This window comes from Petaurus breviceps, unplaced genomic scaffold (genome assembly GCF_028583685.1).
Source record: "Petaurus breviceps papuanus isolate PSGF00001 unplaced genomic scaffold, PetGlider_PUasm1.0 90792, whole genome shotgun sequence".
In the NCBI taxonomy this organism is placed as follows: Eukaryota; Metazoa; Chordata; class Mammalia; order Diprotodontia; family Petauridae; genus Petaurus; species Petaurus breviceps.
In genome coordinates this window covers 20389786-20411945 of record NW_027187347.1, presented here as the reverse complement: position 1 = coordinate 20411945, position 22160 = coordinate 20389786, and the positions used below count along the sequence as shown (strand labels likewise).

Here is a 22160-nt window from a genome sequence, read left to right as displayed (position 1 = left end):
ACTGTACAATGGAGAACTGTGAATGACTTAGCTATTCTCAGCAACACAATGATCCAAGATAATCCCAAAGGACTAATGATGAAGCATTCTGTCTGCCTCCAGAGAAAGAACTGATATTGACTGAATACAGACTGAAGCATGCTATTTTTCACTTTCTTTCTTTCATTTTTTTTCTTTTATTCCAGTCTTTTTTTTTATAAAATGCTAATATGGAAATGTTTTATATAATTTCACATGTATAACCTATATCTGCTTACAGTCTAATGGAGGTGAGAGGAGAGGCAGGGATAGAATTTGGGACTCAAAACTTTAAATAAAAATGATAAAAAATAAAAAAAACTCCCAACTGGAGGCCATCCTATCCTGTAAGTTTGCTGTTTAAGTCTACAAAAATATCCCTGTGCATTCTTCTCACTATCTGATTTCCAAAGAAAAAGAGGGATAAGGAAATTCCTAAGCTTTCTTGGTAGTCAGAAGGCAAGAATTCACTTGCTCAATCTCTCCACTGTTGCTGTTTCATTCCTTTTATACATAATCAAGAATATCTCAATGATCCTCTGGCTAGCTTTATAAACCCATTAAGAATCTTTTATAACTTAGTCATAAGTCCAGTATCACAATAATTTATACCAAAATGCTGTGAAAGGAATAAAGCATTTACAAATGTGGAAAATGTAATTATTAGTTTTTACTTGAAAATAAAATACTAAATATCTATGTTTTGAAAATGTTAAGACCTTAAACAAGTTTATAAGGTGTAGAGGAGAGTAAAGCACAGAGAGATTATACAACTTCCAGTTTTCTTCTTGCAATTCGGCAGATAGAGAAAAATCTTATTTTTATTCTCTATCCCTAGAGGGGGCTGTTAAAAGAACTGAATTTAGAAATCTAAATCTTTCTTCCTCCCATGTTTCTGGAAAAGGTTATGTCCTGAGTTGGAGATACTTATGAAAACGAGTGGGAGAGGGCAACCTTAAAATAAAGCTGTAGTTTCCTTTTCATCCCATTCCAACCAGAATTTTACAACTTTCAAGTTTAGGTCATCTCCCCCCTTCTTCATTTTGGTTGCAATCAATAAAATGTTACAAGTTGTTGCTTTAATTTTTATTCTTATTTTCCATCATATATCTACTGAAAAAAATAACATTCTTTCTTAGACAGCAGAAATGTCTTCAGAGGGCTGAACACATGCACATACCTCAAGTGCACTGATGTAATATTTTTGCAATCGCCTCCCTAAAACAAGGAAGTTTTCTGCAGCCGAAGGAAGCAATTTATTGTAAAATTCTTCTGCATCTTCTGTTGGTTCTAAGCCCACACAGCACTGGCTAAAACAAGAACATAGTTTTGTGTGTGATTTGGTTTGCACTTATTACAAATGTTAGTTGAGCATTAAAACGATCATAAATACTGAACTTTTTTAGCCACAATTTCTTAGCATTCTTTTTCTGTCACAACTACTTGATAAACAAAGGGCTCTTCCTTCAAAATCAGATTGGTAACTTTCAGAAAAAGTAAACGAACTTAGGAAAAATAAACAGACTATGGATCATACTAATAGTTGCTAACTCTAGTACACTTACATGTCTTGTGCACCTAGCAATCACGTCAAGTTTAGCTGACTTGAAGGAATACATGAGAAGCATTTAGTTACTCAAAAATGTAAATATATCATATATGATATCTGTGTCTATCAATTCTTTTTGAAAAAAAAAATTAACATCTGAAAAATACAAAGAAATTAAACTCAAAGGGAAATCAGGAAAATAAGAGTTCTAATTCCAGCAAGGTTACTGATATTTCTGTAGTGCTTACATCTCCAAAACTTCTACTTTCATTCCTTCATTTGTCTAAAAGGAAGGCAACATGAAAGAGCTCTATTTTTAATACACTTTAAAGAAATTATTCCTTAAGTATTTGTGTTCATGATAAGGGAAGAATTTAGCTCAATGCACATCTGACCATAAATACATTCCACAACATTCCCAAACAGTGTTCTTCTAACTTCAGTGATCCAATAAGCATTTTTTTTCAAATGCTTTATTAAATTCTGATTTACATCACTCATTTCCACCAGATTTTGAGTTACAAATTTTCTCCCCGTTTTTCCCCTCCCCCCCCCAAATAGCACTCCCACAGGATATCCCCTCCTCCAATCTGCTCTCTCCCATATTTTCTCCCATACCCCTTTCAACTTTTCCAGTAGATCTCTATGCCCCAGTGCCTTTATATCTTATTTCCCAATTACATGTAAAATAGTATTGATAATAGTATACACACACATACAATCACACATATACATACATACATACAAATTTGAATATTTGATTTTAAAACTTTGAATTCCAGATTCATTCCCTTTCTCCCTTCTCACCCACCCTTACTGGGAAGATAAGCAGTTCAGTATAGGATGTACATGTGTGGCTAATGCAAAACAATAACATAGTAGATATATTGTAAAAGACTGACTATATTTCCCTCCCTCCTATCCCACCTCCCACTTGTATTCTCTATTTTGATCCCGTCCCTTTTCAAAAGTGGGTGCTTCCAACTTCCCTCCCCCCCAGCCTGCCCTCCCTTCCATCATCCCCCCTCTCATCCCCTTCTCCCCCTACTCTCCTGGAGGGTGAGATACCCTATTTAGTGTGTATTTTATTCCCTCCTCAAGCCAAATTCAATGGGAATAAGGTTGACCCATTCCCTTTTGCCTTCCTATTCTTCCCCTCCATTGTAACCATTTCTCCTTGCCTCTTCTGTATGAGATAGTTTACCCGATTCTGTCTCTCCCCATCTCCTCTCATTATATTCCTCTCTCACCTCTTAATTTCACCTTTTAAGTATCATCCCTTCCTGTTAAATTGGTCCTGTGCCCTCTATGTATACCTGTACACATATATACACACATTCACATATGTATTCATATGCCCATATACCCTCATATATAGACATACACACACACACACACACACGCTTCTATTCCCTTCAACTACTGAGAAAAGTTTTATAAGTTACAATTATTGTTTTTCCATGTAGGAATGTTAATAGTTCAACTTTGATAAATTCCTTATGATTTCTTTTCCCTGTTTACCTTCTCATGCTTCTCTTGCTTCTTGTATCTGAATGTCAAATTTTCTGTTCAACTCTGTTTTTTTCAGCAAGAATGCTTGAAAGTCCTCTATTCCACTGAATGACCATATTTTCCCCTGAAACATGATACTCAGTTTTGCTGGGTAGATTACTCTTGGTTTTAATCCCAGCTCCTTTGACCTCTGGAATATCATATTCCAAGCTCTTCAATCCCTCAGTGTAGAAGCTGCCAGATCCTGGGTTATGCTGATTGTGTTTCCTTTCTACAATATTCAAATTGTTTCTTCCTGGCTGCTTGTAATATTCTCTCCTTAATCTGGGAATTCCAGAACCTGGCTATAATATTCCCAGGAGTTTTCTTTTTGAGATCTTTTTCAGGAGGTGATTGGTGGATTCTTTCAATCTCTATTTTTGCCCTCTGATTCTAAAACATCAGGGCAGTTTTCTTTGAGAACTTCCTGGAGGATGATTTCTAGGTTCTTACTTTGATCATGGCTTTCAGGTAGTCCAATCATTTTTAAATTCTCTCTCCTGGATCTATTTTCCAGGTCAGTGGTTTTTCCCATGAGATATTTCACATTGCCTTCTATTCTTTCATTTGTTTGGATCTGTTTAACAGCATCTTGATTTCTCATAAAGTCATTAGCTTCCATTTGTTCCAATCTAATTCTGAAGCAATGATTCTCCTCATTGAGCTTTTGAGATTCTTTTTCCATCTGGCAAATTCAAATTTTTAGCAAAGCATTCTTCTCCTCATTGCCTTTTTGAGCCTCTTTTGCCATTTGAGTCAGTCTGTTTTTTAAAGTGTTATTTTCCTCCTTCAGGCTGTTGACTCTCATTTCATAATTTTCTTGCATTGTTCTCATTTCTCTTCCCAATTTTTCCTCCACTTCTCTTATCTGCTTCTTAAGGTCCTCTATGGCCTGTAACCAGCTTGTATTTTCCTTTGAAGCTTTTGGTGCAGGAGTTCTGACTTCACTGTCTTCCTCTTGTTCCATGCTTTGCTCCTTCTTGTCCCCAAAATAGGAGTGTAATGTTGGAATCTTCTGTCTGCTTTGTTTCCTTTGCCTGGTCATGTCGCCCCTCAGTCACTTGACCCCTAGGCTTTTTGCCACAGTAGGACTCTGCCACCGGACAGGGGAGCTTTTGTCCCAAACCTGGGGTTTTCTCAGTTGCCGGAGTTATTAGATGGGTACCCTCTCTGAGGTCTCCACACGCTCTGGCAAGCTGGACATATACCCCAGGACCTCCACCCTAGACTGCAATCCAGATCCAAGCAGGTTAAAACAAGAGCGATTACCCCTCAGACTGGTGCTTGGTCCCCCTACACTCTGCAGGCCAGGAGCTGAAGCTGCCACATGGCGCGGGCTGGCTGTGCCAGTGCCTCAGCGGCTTCTCGCCTCTGGGGGCAAAAGCCACGCATTCCCACTTATTCGTCCCAAAGTCCAGACTGCACTGACCTCTCACTTTGTCCTTCACATCTGTGTGTTGATAAATCTGGAAAGGACCACAGCTGCTGCTGATCTGGATGGAGTCCTTTGGGCCGGGCTGGACTCGGCTCCTAGGGCGCTGCACTGGCTGATTCCTGCTGGCCTGCCGGGCTTGTCCTCAGCGGGAGGTTAGCTTCTCTGTGTCATTTTGTGGGTTCTGCAGCTCCAAAGTTTGTTTAGAGTCCCCTTTTTCATGGATTCAGGAAGGTGGAAGTTGGAGCAGCATGGAGGTCCTGCTTCTACTCTGCCATCTTGGCTCCACCCTCCCCAACAAGCATTTCTTAAGGGTCTACTATATGCCAGTTACTGTTACACTGGGAATACATAGAAAGGCAAAAGACAGCCCTTCCTCTAAAAGAACTGACAGTTTAATTGGAGAGACAACAAACAACTACCGTGTTTCCCCGATAATAAGACCTATCCTGAAAATAAGCCCTCTCCTTACTGTGTAAGATTCCTCTAAAATAAGCCCTCCCCCGAAAATAAGCCCTATTGAGATTGCTACTGTCGCTACATTACGGTACCCTCTGTATGCACCGTCCCCCCCCCACTCCCCCTCTCCCGGTGAAATGCACACCGCGCTCCCAGCTGCATCCAATCAGAGCTGCAGCAGTGAGCGCGTCATCCTGTTCTTCCCCAGTGATTTGCTTATTGAATAAAGGTACATTGTTTTGTTCACATTTACCTGTTTATTAAAATTGCTGTCAATGTTCATTAAAATAAGCCCTCCCCTGAAAATAAGCCCTCTGGTGTTTTTCTGTCCAAAAAAAAATATAATAAGACAGTGTCTTATTATCGGGGAAACACGGTATGTATCTCACATACACACACACACACACACACACACACACACACAAGATAACTGAAAACAATTTATAGAGATTATATAGGGAAGACACCAAGATTAAAGAGAACTGTGAATTGTGGAACGTAAGACTTTAACTGAGACCTCAATGAAGCTAGGAAATCCAGAAGGTAGAGATGAGGAGGAAGAGAGTTTCTGGCATAGGGGACAGCAAATGAAAATGTTCCAAGTATGAAGATAAGGTGTCTAATCGCAGAAACAGCAAGAAAGGCACTGTCACTAGATCAGAGAATACTTTGTGGAGGATGGGGGCTAAAGAGGGGGGGGAGGAATAAAGTAGAAGACTGAAAAGGTTGGAAGGGGCCAAGTTATGAATGGCTTTAAAATCCAAACAGTGGAGTTCATATTTGATCCTGGAGGTAACAGGGAACCACTGGAATTTATTGAATGGCAGTGGGGACATGACTAGACTTAAGTTTTAGGAAGATCAATATGACAGCTGAGTGGAGGATAGAGTGGAGTAGGGAGAGACCTGAGGTAGGGAGAACAGTCAGAAGCGATCTACTGTAACAGTCAAAGTGAGATGATGAGGGCCTGTACCAAGGTGGTAGCAGTGTCAGAAAAGAAAAGGGAGTACATGAGAGAGATGTTACAAAGTTAAACTAGATAGGCCTTGGCAACAGATTGGATAAGGGGTGCTAAGAGTGAAAAGCTCAGGAAGACATCTACATTGTGAACCTAGGTGACTGGAAAGATGGTGATGCCCTCTACAGTAATAAGGAAATAAGGAAGAGGAAGGATTTGGGGGGAAGGTAAGAGTTCAGTTTTGGATATGTTGAGTTTAAGATGTCTATAGGACATCTAATTCGAAATATTCAATAGATAGTTGAAGATGCTGGACAAATAAATGTGAATCATCAGAAGAGAAATTATAATTCAATCCATAAGAGGTGATGAAATCACCAAGCGAAATAGCATAGAGGGAGAAGGGGAACCAGGAAAGGGCGTTGGGGAATACACAGGGTTAATGGACAAGACCTAGATGAAGATCCAGCGATGAAAACTGAGAAGAAGCAGTCAGGCAGGTAGGAGGAGGATTAAGAGAGAGTGTCACAAAAACCTAGAGAGAAAAAGTTATCAAGAACAGGGTGATTGATAGTGTCAAAGGCAGCAGAGAGGTCAAGAAATTTTAACGAAAAAAGGCCATTAGATTTGGAAATTAAGATATCATTGACAACTTTGGAAAGAGCAGTTTCAGTTGAATAATGAGGTCAGAAGCCAAACTGCAGAGAGTTAAGTAGGGAGTGAAAGTAAAGTAAGTGGAGGCACATATTGCAAACGGCATCCAAAAGAAGTTTAGCCAGAAAAAGGAAAAGAAGTACAGTGTGATAGCTAGCAGGGATGGACAGATTAAGAGCAGGTTTTTTTTTAAGGTAGGAAAGACATGGGACTATTTGTATGGAGCAGGGAAGCAGCCAGAAAACAGGGAGAGACTTTAAGATAAGGGACAGGGTGGAGATAATAGAGGGGGCAATCTGCTAATGATAGATGCCAAAAGACCTCCAATGAGCAAGAACTCACTACTTTCTGAAGCAGGCTTCAATATCCTCCTTTGGACACTCAGAATACAAAAGAGCTTCTGCCCTTCAGGAACCTAAGAAGTCTTATTGCCAATGATTATGAAGTATTGAACAAATAAAACAAAGATGATGGAGAATTGGTTGTGTTAGTCTCAGTTTTGTCATTTGAAGATCAAGAACCATGCAAAAGAGAAAATTACTTTAGGCTAAGGTGGCACCTGAGAATGGGGTTTGGATTTCTGGACCATGGCTTAAAATATAGAAATGAAAAACTCCGGATTAGAAATTGAATACACCTACCAAAAGCTGGTAAGAACATATTTTCCAGATGTCTTACAAAATCTAATCAAGAGGATTTTAAACTAAAAAGGATGGAGAAAGAAGGTAATTGTCTACGTATATCCAGTAAAGAAAGAATAGCATCTGAGACACCCAGATGTTCACAGAACAAAAGTTCATAGACAAAAAAATTCAATGAAAGTGTCAGCCATAAAACCCATTTTCTTAAATGTATGTAGTCACAAGCATTCCTTCATCAAGTTTGACAGAGGAGAAGAAAGCCAGACATAGAATGACATGCAGTCTAAATTTGGAAAAAGCAAATTTTAAAGGGCTTAGAAAAAGGATGGGTAGCAAGACACAATTATTCTAGTGTTTTGGGTTTTTTTGGAACAAAGGTGGCCTAGAGAATTCTAGAAATATGATTTATCATATGGAAGGGGGAATACCAAGAACATCAAAAGTGCTGGGGATTCCACCCCCCCATAAAACCGCTACACCACATTATACCAGAAAGAGTAAAATTGGGGGGAGGATAAAAAATCCCCATAGACCAAACTAATCCTGGATGGATATTTTTCACTTTAAAGAAATTTAAGTAGAAAAGAAGCCAACGCTTTTCCAAAAGGTTTCCTGGTTGTTGTGACATGGCTGACCACAGACTGTGGATAAAAATCTATATTTTATTATTTTAGAAATATCAATTCCTTTTTCACACTCTACTGTTGCCTCTCCTCTCCAAAAATAAAACCAGATTTCTCCCCTCAGTTTCCTACCTGCCACAATGCTTCTCTCTTCTGTGGAAATGAACTTGTTTCTCATACAAGGAGTGCCCTTGAGTCTGATTGTATTTTAAAAAAAACATAAAAACTACAAATATTCAAAGGAGTCTTGTTCTTTTAGGCTATATGTTCATTCTAATGATGCTAGCAATGCTCAAACACCTATATCTCATTCTTCTAAATAAACCTTAATGGTAGCAGATCTTTTACTTCTAAGGATAGATCTTATTTCCGCAAATAGCCAAAAGCCATTTGAAAACAAGATTAGAAAATATGGTAAATATTCAAGCTAAATAATACTAAAAATATTCCATCTGGTCCTGAACCAAAGTTTATTTTTCTTTTATGCCTAGAATTGTACTTTACATATAGCAGATACTAAAAAAATTTGTTTAAGAAAAAAACCTAGAGTATTTCTAAAGATGCTACTAGCAAGGACATCATTAGTGTAAATGTATTGCCTTCCAAAGTGACTACTTTAAAGGATAATATTCTTATGGACATATGAATTGTGATGTTTACTTAAAAAAAAAAAAGTAAGGGAGGAGAAAATCAGTCTCATTATTTTAAAGTTACATTTTTTTTTTGCTGGGCAATTGGGGTTAAGTAACTTGCCTAAGGTTACACAGCTAGTATTTTTGTGTGGGTGTTAAGTGTCTGAGGCTGGAACCGAACTCAGGTCCTCCTGACTCTGGGGCCGATGCTCTACTCACTGCGCCACTTAGTCACCCCTTAAAGTTATATTTAAATAATGAAGACCTATATGCAGTTAAGACATGTAATTCCTTTTCTAGTAAGCATCAGCTCATGAAAACATAGAAAAGTAAGTACAATAAATTTGTCAGACTTTGGTAGGCCTCTGAGCATTGTACAAATCAATTGTGAGCCTCTTTCAACAAACAGGCTTACTACGACAGCTTTTTAAACAAAATAAACAAAAAAAATAAACAAAAAAAAAACAACCTAGCCCTCTCCTAGCTGGCACTTGAATAAAAGGAAAGTACTACAAACCAATGTTTCTGATACTCTCTATTATGTAAATCTTCAACCTAGTAAAATAGGTGAAAGAATGCTAGAGTTAGCATAGGAAGTTACTTATGTAACATTTCATACTATTTTGGCTGGGATGGAGGGGAGCTAGATCTCTGATTTCCTAAGGTTTTTATAAGCAGTACTGATTTACATGTGTAAATAACTACTCTTTCATTCATTTTTTAGTCTCCAGGAGAAAACAAGGAAAATCACAGTATACGTAACTCCCCACTCTCCAACACATCAGATAATGAAGTTTTTCTTATAAGAACATAACAAAGATTCTAGAATAAAAAGGGAAATAAGAATAATAAGAACAACTCTCAATTCATTTCTTCATCTTTACCTTACTATCTGGGCAAGTTGGGAAATAGTCATCCAACCACCTTGGATTTTGGTGACATCTTTTCGGAGGACCAATAGGCAATATTGAATGAGGTCATAGCAATATATGTCCTGCTTAATCTTCTTTAATTCCGAGCTTCCCAAAGGTGCACTGTTTAAAATTTCTGAGGCAAATGGAAACAAAGCAATATTTAGTTACTTCTACCACAATTACCATGGCTTTTAAAAATCATTTAATAACTTTTAAATATATTGGAAAACATGACTTGTACAAAGATATCCAAAGATATTCAGGACTAGACTATAAGGATTCAAAGAAAAATACATAGTTGGAACCTTGTTCAATCATTCAGTTATTTACTGGAAAGAAAATGCAAATGTGCTCTGAACTGTCAGTGTACAAACATCGGCAATTCAGAATTAGATGATTAAAAATATAACTTCCCAAAATAACTTTGGAAGCTGACTCCATAGTTTCACTATTTAAATATATGCTGTTGAATGACACAAAAAAGTTTCCTTACCTTTTAATTTCAACATTATAACAGGAACATTCTGTTCAGGGCTTTCTGTAATCTCGGTAGCTAGAGTCAATATCCTTGGATCCACAATGATTGATTCCATTTCCCACTGGTTATCTTTTAATAAAAACAGGTATACTATATAGGTCAGTTAAGAGACCTATCACACTATATTATTAAAACATTTTAAATGGGGATAATAGATGTTTAATAACATTTCACATTTGTAACATCAACAGTTAAAAATTCAAAAATCCACATCTAGACTAGCATTATAGAAAATTACCAAATCTGGAGTCAGAGCTCTATTACCTTCTAGTTCTATTATCTCTATGACCAAAGGTGTCACCTGGGGAAAGCCTACAGCCTTGAAATTGTGAGAACACAAAGTAAAATAAAGTCCAGACTTCAAGAACCATGACATGGAAGCAAAAAGAGTTTTATTAAAGGTAATAAAGACTAACTAGAGTTCAAATTTCCATTAGTAAGGGGAATCCCCCCTTAAAGTTGCTGCAAATTAGAAACCACATGTATATGAAACTTCCAGCATTACAGTCAACTAGTACAGTCCTTTTTTATTTAACTAAGGTGCCCTACAGAGTGAATAGGTCACATGCAATTGTTCAGGGGTTCCCTGATTGGTTGCAAGGCAACCAGAGCTGTCCAGGGTGTTAAGAATAAGGTAATTCAGCTGGCCAGGTTTGGACAGTGGTCACTACATGGTTTAGCAGGTGTTGCACATAGTTCCACTGGTCAAGTTCAGAGCAGATACAACTATAGTCAAGACCAAAAGAGGGAAACAGCATGTTCACCTTGTTTTTCTGTACAAAGTCTTCAGACTTCCAATCTCCCATATTGCCTACATCACATAATCTCTGGAAATGTGGAAGAGTCCCACCCACAGAATATCTTTTATCATCAGAGAATTCATACAGAAAAGAAGCCTTTTATGAATGTAATAAATGTGGGAAACCCTCTAACAAGAACTAAAAACTTATTTTTCATTAGAGTATACAGGAGAGAAACTTTATAAATATAATGAAAATGGAAACATCTTCAGCCAGAGACGACATTTTAATGGATAAAGAATTTATGCTACAAACAAAACCCTATAAAGGGAAAAAGTGCTTGGAGTCAGAGGACCTGGGTTCCAGTTCCAGCCTAGCCACTTACTACCTTCCATAGGTGGAGAGTAAAAGCAAGTCACTTCACTTCAGAGGAGCCTCATTTTCCTTGTCTATTAAAAAAAAAATGAGGATAGACTAAATTAACCCTAAATATCCTTTTAGCTCTAAGGCTATAATACTTTGACATATGCTAATTTTGTCAAATAGAACATCAGTTGTTTTTGATGATGGTAATTTGTTCTCCTAATTCAGAAAGCAAAATGTCCACCAAATATCAGTCTGCTGAATGGGGGATGCTTCACTTCTCAATGATTCAACAAACATTGATTTCAACCAGCTCTGACAAATAAAATACATGACTGAGCTCTCTGATGAAACTACAAAATCTAGGGAAAAAAAATCATTCTTTTGGATATTGTATTGTCAAAAATCAAAGTTACCCGTGTTGTGAAAGGAGAGAAAGTTAGCACTCCCCTTGATAAGGATGGAAGAGGTCCTAGTGGCCCTTACAACACATATATGGTTAAGGCATTGCCACCTACTCAGTGGCATCTAACCATGTTTTGGGGTGGCTAGGTGGCACAGTGAATACAGCGCTGGCCCTGGAGTCAGGAGACCCGAGTTCAACTCTGGCCTCAAACACTACACAAAAACTAGCCATGTGACCTTGGACAAGTCACTTAACCCCAAATGCCCTCCAAAGAGCAAAAAAAAAAAATCAAAGTTACTCCTTGTGAAATATATAAATATATACGTATATATATATACATATACATACACACGTGTAAACATCTATATTACGGTTTGAGCAAATGGCAATATGTTTTGTGGGGGAAATCGTTACTGAGTATCACTAACCAGAATTTAGATAAGAAATGAGATATTTGTAAAGCACTTAGTTGCTTACTATGGTTGCAATTTCCCTCATGCCCCACCTCCAGTATGCCACAGGTATAACTCTTATTTACTAGAATACTTCATTTCCTAACACTAGAAATGGGAAATGAAGTGTGCTATGTAAGTGCATTTTCCAGATCAACTTTTAAAGTGCCCCAAACTCATTTTAACATTTACAACACCCTAAACATGATTCAAACTAATGTTTATGATTTAGCATAGTAGCTATAAACATTAGTTGTACTATACTGTAATGAAATATTATAGTTTTTGTGGTGTATTTCTTCTCTTATGGCTAGTTTTTACTTGTGTCAGGGTGCCTTTCAAAATTTTGTAGTACCAGCACCTCCTCTAATTGACTTTCTAATCTGCTGTGGTCTAAAGAGATGACCCGTATATAATTTTAACATTTTGGGTTAAGAACTTATAAGTTCTAGATGACAGAATGAAAAAAAAAATTACAGCTGGACGAGACCACAAAGTTAATCTAGTCCAACCTTTTCATTTTACTAATAAGGGCACTAGAGGTATAAGAACCAATAAATGTTAACATTTACATGTGGCTTTTAAAGGTTTACAAAGAACTTTACAAATATTACCTCATATTATCTTCATAACCACCTAGGGAGGTAAGGAGCTATTATTTTGTAGACAAAGAAGCTGAGGCAGAAAGTAGTTAAGTGATTTGACCAGTGTCAAAGAACTAGGAAGCTGAGTCCTACATTGTTACATTGTTGCATACATTGTTACAACTCCAGCTTTGCCACCTCCCATCCTCAAGAGATTCAGGAAATTGTCTGGGACATTACTAGTTATCTGTAGCTGGGCCTAGAATTAGAGTCTCCTGATTCCACGTTTAGTGCCCTTTTCATTATACATGCTTCCAAAGAAGAGTCATGAGCAATAAAAGACTTTTTGGTACAACTGAGTGTCACAGATGGAAAAGTTTTCAAGACACAAATCTGTCTCTAAGGATATAGTTTTGGTTTGTTTGGAATTAAAGAACTTTATCATCATCCCTTGCCACTCAGTATCACTTAGTTCAAGTCCACACCTTTCTTTGTCTTTTATGGAAACTATGCCCTACAGCCTGGACCCTGTGCCTCCACATAATGACTGAATTCTGTGAATTCAGCTAGCATTTACATCTGCAGAGTGCATTACAAATATTTCATTTTATCACAACAACCCTGAGAAATAAGTGCTATTGTCATTATCCCTATTTTACTGATGGGGAAACTTGAGGCTGAGAGCGGCTAAGTGACTGACACTGAGCCACATAGCTAGTTAAGTATTTGGACTTGAAGTCGAGACTTTCTGACTGCAAGTCCAGCATGCTAACTATCCACTGCCTCACTTAACTGCAGGGAACAGCCCACTGTTCAAAGAAACTAATTTATCAGCTTCAATCTGTCAATTTTCTGAAAGGGGGGGAAAGGAAGAGTGAAAGGGAGACAAAACTAGGGAGGGAGGAACAGGGATTCCCCAAAACGTTAGTCAGATGATAACACCGTAGAAAGAGCACTGCATCAGGAATCAAAAGAGCCCCGAGTTCAAACTCGGCCTCGGACACTAGCTGTGTTGACCGTGGGCAAGTCATTTAAGCAGTTTCCTCAATTGTAAAATGGGCATAACTGCACCTCCAGGACAGCGCTTGCTACAAAGTCTGGTATGCATTTGGCGCTTAATAAAGGCTTGTTTCTCCCGCCCTCCTACCATGCTTTGCTTATGCTCAACACACAAAGCTCCCCGATCAGCGTTGCCCAGGTAACCGAGGAGCCTTTCCTCCAAAAGCCCCAGGAAATCTGCTCTACGAGGGGGGAGGGATTGGAGGGGTTTCGCGCAGGAGTGGGAAGGGACGCTCGAAGGCGAGACCAGACCTGGATCTAAATCCAGGTTCCACCTCTGGTCTCGAAGCTGTGTAATTAAGTCAGGACTCCCTTCTGAGCCCCAAGCTCCGCCCGTGCGGTCCGGCGTCAGGGATCTCTCGGGTCCCTCAGGCCAGGAGCAATGCCACGCGGCGGCAACTGTCTCTTCACAGGTTGGGAGCGGAAAATCCTTCCGCCGAAGGTCAGGTCATGTAGTTCTCAATACCCCTCCGCGCCCCCTCCCCCCTTTTAGAACTTGCGGCGACCGTTACCTCTCCCCCGCACTGGGGTTCGCCAAGAGACTACCGGCTGCGGCTGCGGTCGCCCACGTCAGAGCGAGGGGTACCAGACTTAGCGGCCGGAAGAGGAATCTCTTCCCCCGACCAGGTTCAGCGGCAGATGGCGGCTGCGCAAACCAGAGGCGGGCGCCCGAGGACCGAAAACCTTTAGGCGGCTCCACTCAAAGCTCCCATGGCCACGCCCCCAAACCCCCTCGGATTGTCAAGCAACAGCCAATCCTCGCCTGCGAGGCTCCCTATTGGCCCGTTTGGGGCTCCGCCCCGCGCCCCAACCGGCGGTGCAACTGGGTGCTTGCAGCAAAGGGCCAGCAGGCTGCGGCTTCGGGTCCAGGTGGCAGGTGGCGTCCTGCCTAGCTGCGGCGGAGGAGGATGAATGGGCCGAGCGGTGCGCCGTACTTTGACAACCGGGAGCGGGTGCTGAAGTTGGGAGAGAGTTTCGAGAAGCATCCGCGCAGCGCCTTCCACACCGTGCGTTGTGAGTGGGGCAAGAAGGGGCTATACCTCGCCTTCTCTACCGGCCCATTGGGGATTCACAAGAGGCTCCCCGGAGTCTTCCTCACAGATGTCCCCCACCTTTTTCTTATAGGGAAAGGCTGGCCTCACACTGCCTTCTTTGCCGCGTTTGCCCCGCGGTGGGGCGAGGGGCCGAGGTATTTAGTGGGGCTGGAAAGCCAGAGGCTTAGAAGAGAAGCTGAGGGGGAGGGGTCGAGTGACAGGCGTGACAGGCGGAGGCGCCTGGCTGTCCTAGGGGTGAGGAGGCTACTATCTCCTTGCCTGAGGGACAGACAGGTCCTTCTGATGTAGAAGGAAGGACCAAAATCAAAGATTAAGCGAACCTGGAACCGTTTGCGAGGCAGCTGGTGCCATACTGGTATGATTTGGGGAGGAGGGGGTGGGCAGGGAGGTTAAGGAACCTCGTTTCTTGACCTCTTGCCCCATACCTTGTTTTCTTTTCCCTCCCTCTACCACCCACACCCCAACCAGATGGATCTTGTAAGGACTTTCACAAGAATTTGAATCTCAGGAGTTCAAAAAGATCACGTTTATGAATACTATCTGTTCTAGAGTAGGTCCACATAGTTTGGAACTTGATTCAAAAGTATTTGCTATGGAAATAAAAACAAAACATTCAGAGGTCTTTCTGAATACAGGAGGTAGAAAAGACTAATGAATGGGTTTATGCTTGTTGGGTACTGGAGTGGCTCTCTTGCTTCCCCCAAGAAACTTATTTCTTTTTCTTTCTCTTTTTTTTCTCATCTTCTTTCTCAGTTTCCCTTATTTGAAAATGAGGGAGGTGTAGTTATGGTTGTCAAACTGAAAGAAAACAATTTATAGAGCTGAAAAAGATACCAAACCAAACAGGTGGGTGATAGGGCTATTCTAGGGTAAAGAACTAAGAACATTTTAGTCTGGAAATGCAGAAACTTGAAAATATCTGTCTCACAATGAGATATGATTGAAATTCATAACATCACAACACATTGGAAGGGTAGGCCTGAGTAGGTTTTAGATCAAATAAAAAGTACATCTTGTACAAAAGCTAAAGATGGTATTAAATTATTGGTGAAGAGTACAGGCTAGTTGGGTTTAGAGAGTTTGTTATAAGTTATAAAGTCACAGAATCTGTAATTCAAAGGAATCTCTAAGGTCACCTAATGCAAACTATACTTGAATAGGAATCCAGTCTAGAATATCTTTGACAATTGGCCATTAAGCCTCTTCTTGAAGACCAGAGAAGAGGTAGTCACAGCTCATTCTGCTACTGGACAAATCCTAAGATCTAATTGTTAGGAAGATTTTTTTTTTCTTTGACTGAACCTCTGTCATCTGCCTTTCTAAAGTAGATCCTAGTTGTTCACTCCTGTTTCAAGCAGAACAAATCTAATTCCTCTTTTTTTATGACAGTCCTTCAAAATGTCATACGTTCTTGTTCTCCACTGTAGGGAGAGAACAAGTTCTCTGTGCTAAACATGTATGGTTCCTTCCACTGATTCTTTTTATGGCTTGGTTTCCAGTCTCACTAGTCTACCAATTCCTCTGGATACACTCCAGCTTTTTAGTGTTCTTCCTCTGACCTCAGACACTTACTAGCTATTTGACCTTGAGTAAGTCACTCTGTTTGCCTCAGTTTCCTTATCTACAAAATGGACATAATAATAACACCTACCTCCTGGGGTAGGATCAAATGAGACAATTGTAAAGTGCTTGATGCAGTGCCTGGCATATAATAAGCACTATATAAATGTTAATTGTCAAATGTGGCAGCTAATGATGGACATTAATATTCCAGATATGGTCTGTCTAGGGTAGGCTATAGCAAGATTATCATTTCAACATTTATTAATACAGGCAAAAATTTCATTAGCATTTTTGGCTGCCATGTACTGGGCCTGCCTCTTCTAAACCCCTAGCTTTTTTTTTTCTGACAACTGTTGTTTAACCATGCATGCTTCTCCTATTCTGTAATCTTTGGAAATACAAAGTGTTTTCTTTGAACCCAGTTAGAGTACTTTACATTTATCCCTAGTAAATGCCATCTTATTAGATTCAGCTCATCGTTCTACCCAGTCAAGATCTTTTTGGAACCTAACTTTTATCCAGCATGTGAATTATTTTCTGCCAGCTTGTGTCACCTCCATGTGCTCATCCTTGTCATTAATAGAAATGTTGAACAGCATGCAGGGCCAAGGGCAGATCCATGGGGCTGTCTGCTAGATACTTCTCCAAGTTGATATCAATACTCATTAAGACCTCTCTGGGCCCTGTAATTCAACTAGTTATATATTTACATGATTCTACTAGTATCTTATGCACAAGATACACTGTGTCATTGACATATGCCTAATCTACCATCCTAGAAACCTTAGGAGAAAAGGAAATGAGATTAGTTTGGCATGGCCTGTTCTTTCTGAAGCCATATTGACTCTTGGTTGTTGCTGCTTTTTTTCCCCCAAATGTTCATAAACCATCCCTTTAATATATTCAAGAATTTTTCTTCCTTTACTGTCATCTATTTTCTTGTTTACCATTAATAATGATCCTATCTGGAAAGAGATATCTACATCCAGAGAAAGAGCTGCAGAGTCTGAATACAGATTGGAGCAAACTACTTGCTCTGTTTCTTTTTCTTGTTTTGTTTTGTTTCCTCTTTCCTGTTGTTCATTCCATTGGTTATAATCTTTCTTTACAACCTGACTATGTTTGATGTGAAGGTATTTGTAGATCCTATGTTTGACTGCATGCCGCCATGAGCGGGGGAGAAAGAAGGGGAGAAAATTTGAAGCTCAAGGGACTGTGGAACTGAATGATGTAAACTAAAAGTAAATAAACAAATTAATTTTTAAAAAAATAGTGATCCTATCACTACTTTGATGTATTTCTTGCTTCCAAAATCTCTTTTTAAAAAGAATTGTTTTGTTTTCCATTAGCATTTATCACTAAACTTTGGTGCTCCTCACATTTTTCTTAAAAAAGACTGTGGCTTTTATAACCTGACCTCCCTTCTTCTATAGGTAGCTTTTAAAATTCTAAATTATCACTGTGAATCCACCTATGTCTCTTTAAACAACTACTTTTCTCCTTCAGAACATAACAGTTTTAATAACCTTAGAATGATGCATTAAGGAAAACAAGTGATATTTGACTACATCCCTGACATTTTGAGACTGACAGCATAGGAAAACAATTGTATTCTCTCATAATTGTATTCTCTCACATTGGCCCATAGTCATTATCAGAACAATAGTGAGCTTGATTAACCATAGTTCCTTTCCAGTGTGTCATTTTAGTTGATAAATGCTTATTGAGTCCATATGATGAGCATAGCTACTTGAAAGATACAAAAGGAGGAAGAAGTAGTTCCTATTCTCAAATTATAATCTTGTTAGAGGAACAGTGTATGAAACAATTAGAGACTAGGACTGCACAAGTTATAGAATTATACTAGATACTATGGTAGTTCATATAATAGATATAATCACAGGAAGTATAAGGGCACCATCTTCGATGACTGACTCTACTGTCCTCCCATCCTGGGTTCCCACCTTGTTAAATATTCATGTGTGGTGGATTCTGCAGTGGTAGGTCTAGGCATAGAGAAGGAGGAGGGGAGTACAAACTCTGAAAGAGACATCCTTAGTACTAACATTACATCCTAATCTCATCTCTCCTCTCCTCTCCTCTCCTCTCCTCTCCTCTCCTCTCCTCTCCTCTCTTCCCCCAGCATTCCTCCATCCACAACTTCCTAGGCATCTATATAAAATAATTTAGAATAGATTCTGGTTTTATCTTAAATGTAAATGAACATTCCTTAAAGATGTAACATTACCGTTTATGTGTAACTTTCTTACTTAGGACCTGTAAAGAAAAAGAAGATAACTTGCTAGGGTAGAGTAAGATCAGTGAGTCAGTAAATAAACATTTATTAAGAACCTACTGTGTGGCAGGCACTGTGGTAAGTGCTGGGGATGCAAAGAAAGGTAAAAGGCAATCCTTGCTCTCAAGTTCACAATCTAATGGTGAAGACAACATACAAACAAATAACTATGTACATAAAAACTATATACAAGATAAATTGGAAATAATCAACTTCAAGAAGGCACCAGAATTAAGAGGGATCAGGAAAAAATTGCTGTAGAAGGTGGAATTTTAGCTGTGACTTTATGAAAGAAGCCAGGAAGCAAAAATAAGTAGGGAGAGCATTCCATGCATGGGAGTAGCCAGTGAAAATGCCTGGAGTTGAGCAGGATAAAAGAAAAGGACCCAGGAAAAGCCCTGGGGAATACCCAGACTTGACAGGTATACAGTTCCATCAAAGGAAATCGAAGAGTGGTCAACTGAGTAGGAAGAGAACCAGGAGAGAAATGTCCTAAAAATTTAGATAGAGTATTAAGAAAAAGAGGGTGATCAGCAATGCCAAAGGCTGCAGAGAAGACAAGAAAGATGAGGTTTGAGAAAAGGCCGTTAGATTTGGCAGCTAAGAGACTATTAGTGAAGATAGGAGATTTTGTAGAATTACAAGGTCAGAAACATAGAAAATTAAGAAGAGAGTAGAAAGAAAAGAAGCAGGGGCACCAGGCAGTGTTTTCAAGGAGTTTAGGAAAAAAAAAAAAAAAAGGAGAAATGTGGAATGATAGTGGGAATGGATGGATCAAATGAGGACTTTTTGAGGATGGGGGAGACATGGGCATGTTTGTAGGCAGTAGGGAAGGAACCACTAGATGGAGAGATTGAAATAAGTGAGAGAGGGGCAGCCAGGTAGCACAGCGAGTAAGAGCACTGGCCCCAGAGTCGAGATGACCTGGGATTGAATCTGGGCTCAGATACTTAGCACCACACCCAGAAATAACTGGCCGTGTAACCTTGAGCAAGTTACTTAAGCCTCATTGCTTAAAAAAAAAAAAGTGAGAGAGTACAAATGATAAAGGGGACAGTCTGCTGGAGAAGATAGGATGGAATTACATCAGTTGTACAGGTAGAGAGGTTTGCCTTGGCAAGAAGAGCCAATTCTTCATGTGAGACAGGAGGGAGAGTGAAGATGGTAGCAGAAATCATTTGGGTGATGTGAGATGGAGGGGAAAAGAAGGAGCTCTCAGTGAGTAGCCTCATTTTTGTTTTCTTCAGGAAAACTTGAGGCCAGGCTCTCAGCTAAGTAAGTGGAGGCAGGATTAGTCATGGGATGGTTGAGAAAGAATGAAAAGATTTGGAAGAGCTGCTATGATGACAGGGATAATGAGTCAATTAGAAAGGTATGAAAGAATTGCCTAGCAGCAGTAAAGGATCAGTTAGGTTAGGTAACCTAAATTTGTAGTGGATCTATAGTTTCATAATTTTCTCCAGCTTCATTCAGCAGCACAAGTGAAGGCAGTGGATTTTGGAAATCTTTTCATACTTGCTGTTTCCCTTCCATGCTAACAGTAAAAAAAAAAAAGATTTAAAAACATGAAAAGGTTTTGATGCTCCCAGGTAATGGGGAGAAGATGTAGACTGTTCTGTTATACATTAGGAGGAGAAACAACCTAGGCAGGGGCAAATGACTTCATAAGTGTGAGGTTTTAAATAAGCTTTATGTGTTTAGAGTAGAAATGAAGCAAGAATGATAGAAGGATACACTTCTGTTATATTTATTTGGTGCTCTAAGGTTTCTACATCATATTGATGAGGTAAGTAATATGTCTCCTCCGTACTACATATGAGGAAGCTAAAGTTCTCAAGTGATTTACCCATAGTCGCAGGGTAAGTATTAATTATCACTTCTTTTAATTCCGGGACTCAGAGACTGTGCCTTAGTCATGAGCCCATCACCTCAGTAGCCCAACAGCACCTGTGCCCTAGCAATTGAAAGATAACTGTTAATTCATAGTATTCTCAAGGGTGTGTGCTTCAGTCATTACCTAAGAAACCCCCGTTGAATCTGGGTCACATGACCAACACGATAAAGGACCTTACCATCAAGAAAAGTCCTACCTTTTTCCTTTCAGTGACCTCTACTTCCATGTCATGTTTTGACATGTTTAGTCATGTTTTCAACCTCTCATCATCACTCATAACTTGTTCTTATGAGATCCCAGATTCTTAAATTCCCATCTCAGAGCACAGTCTCTTCTACCTCTCCCCTGCTATAAATAAGCAGTATTGAATATATGCTGCATATTCAGCAAATATTTGGTGATTGTTACAGAGGAAGGCAGTTTTGCACAGTAGATAGAGAGCTGGCTTTGAGGAAGATCTGGATTCAAGTCTCATCTTCAGGAGTCTGGGCAGGTCATATGACCTGTCAGGGCCAGGCTAAGGCTCTGAAACTAAGTTGCAAGGCAAAGTCAGATCTATTTTAGTAGAGCTTCCTTTCCAGGAGTTCACTATGTAAATAAAATCATAGATCCATACGAAATCTATGCTTGTATTTAAATATTTTGTATTTTTTGTTCTCTTTATATTCTCTATATACATTATATATACATGGTGTCTCCTATGTTAGAATGTGAGCTTCTTGGGGCGTCCAGGTAGCACAGCGAGTAAGAGCATGGCTCCGGTGTCGGGATGACTTGGGGATTGAATCCGGGCTCAGACACTTAGCACCCACCCAGAAACACCTGGCCATGTAACCTTGAGCAAGTTACTTAACCCCGATTGCTTTTGGAAAAAGAAAAAAAAAAGAATGTGAGCTTCTCAAGAGTAGAGATTTTTTTCATTCTTTGTCTTTGTATCCCAAGCACTTAACCCCTTGACACATAGTAGTTAGATAATAAATATTTGTTGAATATCCTCTAGAATTAAAGATCATTCTTGAAGCACATTTTAATCTTGCAGGGACACTGAATATTACTATTGTGTATTTCTAAGAAGCACTACTGAAATTGTTTGGCTATATGTATTAAAATGAATCATTCTTACATTATATCATATTCACATAAATCAATCCTAACATTATATATAGTCCCAATGTTGGTTACAATGCCTGATATTTGTAGAGTGCTTTATTAGAGTGCTATGAGAAGGTAGAAGTGAGTCAAAAATACAGTTTCTGCTTTAGAGGAGCTTACAATCCACTTGAGAAAATTCATTTTCTCAGGTAGCGAAAAATGGCCACACACAAGTATAGAAAAGGGTACTATATGCTTAAAGAGTTCTAATCTGTCAATTTGTAAATAGGTACTTTGCTATAGATTCACTATAATGTGTATAAAGTATTACATATATCAACTTTTCTAAGAAATGGAAACATTATAAAATTATTTCCTGTGATTTCTAGAAGCTATAAAACCATAAATTTGACCTTTAAATAAATACAATGATTTAAAATATTAAAAGTCATATGTTGAAGGGATCCAAAATACCTGATCCAGGAATCAGACTAGTCCTAGATAAGTTAGCTCCGGGTTTTCCAGTAGCCAGTCTGTACTGTCCAGTCTTGGTTTTCTCTGTGATGTGGCTGTAAATCAGAGCCTGCCTGATATCCTGAGATCCAGAGTTCTGCCCTTTTCTGGAATGTTTGCCAGAAGGTGTTAGCTCACCCATACATTTTAGATACTATTCATATGGCTTGGAAG

The 22160-nt window shown here is 39.3% G+C and overlaps 2 protein-coding genes and 1 non-coding gene across 5 annotated transcripts in view; 2 read left to right on the top strand and 1 right to left on the bottom strand.

Annotated features, from left to right (window-relative positions):
- IQCB1 (IQ motif containing B1) overlaps window positions 1-14281 on the bottom strand; it is a 65544-nt gene extending 51263 nt beyond the window's left edge. For 2 of the 3 annotated variants that reach the window (XM_069070011.1, XM_069070012.1), the window contains exons 1-4: window positions 14086-14277; window positions 9925-10038; window positions 9402-9564; window positions 1199-1328 (exon numbers count right to left, since the gene is read on the bottom strand). In XM_069070011.1, coding sequence (XP_068926112.1) covers window positions 1199-1328; window positions 9402-9564; window positions 9925-10024 — 393 coding nt within the window. In that variant the 5' untranslated portion in view covers window positions 10025-10038; window positions 14086-14277. Of the gene's footprint in view, window positions 1-1198; window positions 1329-9401; window positions 9565-9924; window positions 10039-14085 lie in introns of all 3 variants that reach the window. The other variant, XM_069070010.1, reaches the window with a different exon arrangement.
- On the top strand, window positions 11491-11613 carry LOC138147529 (U6atac minor spliceosomal RNA). The gene has a single exon (XR_011164835.1). It is a non-coding gene; the product is annotated as a U6atac minor spliceosomal RNA (small nuclear RNA).
- A 71-nt stretch (window positions 14282-14352) lies between the features above and the next one.
- The window catches only part of EAF2 (ELL associated factor 2), a 62982-nt gene continuing 55174 nt past the window's right edge, over window positions 14353-22160 (top strand). The window contains exon 1 of the mRNA XM_069070013.1: window positions 14353-14587. Coding sequence (XP_068926114.1) covers window positions 14482-14587 — 106 coding nt within the window. The 5' untranslated portion in view covers window positions 14353-14481. The remainder of the gene's footprint in view (window positions 14588-22160) is intronic.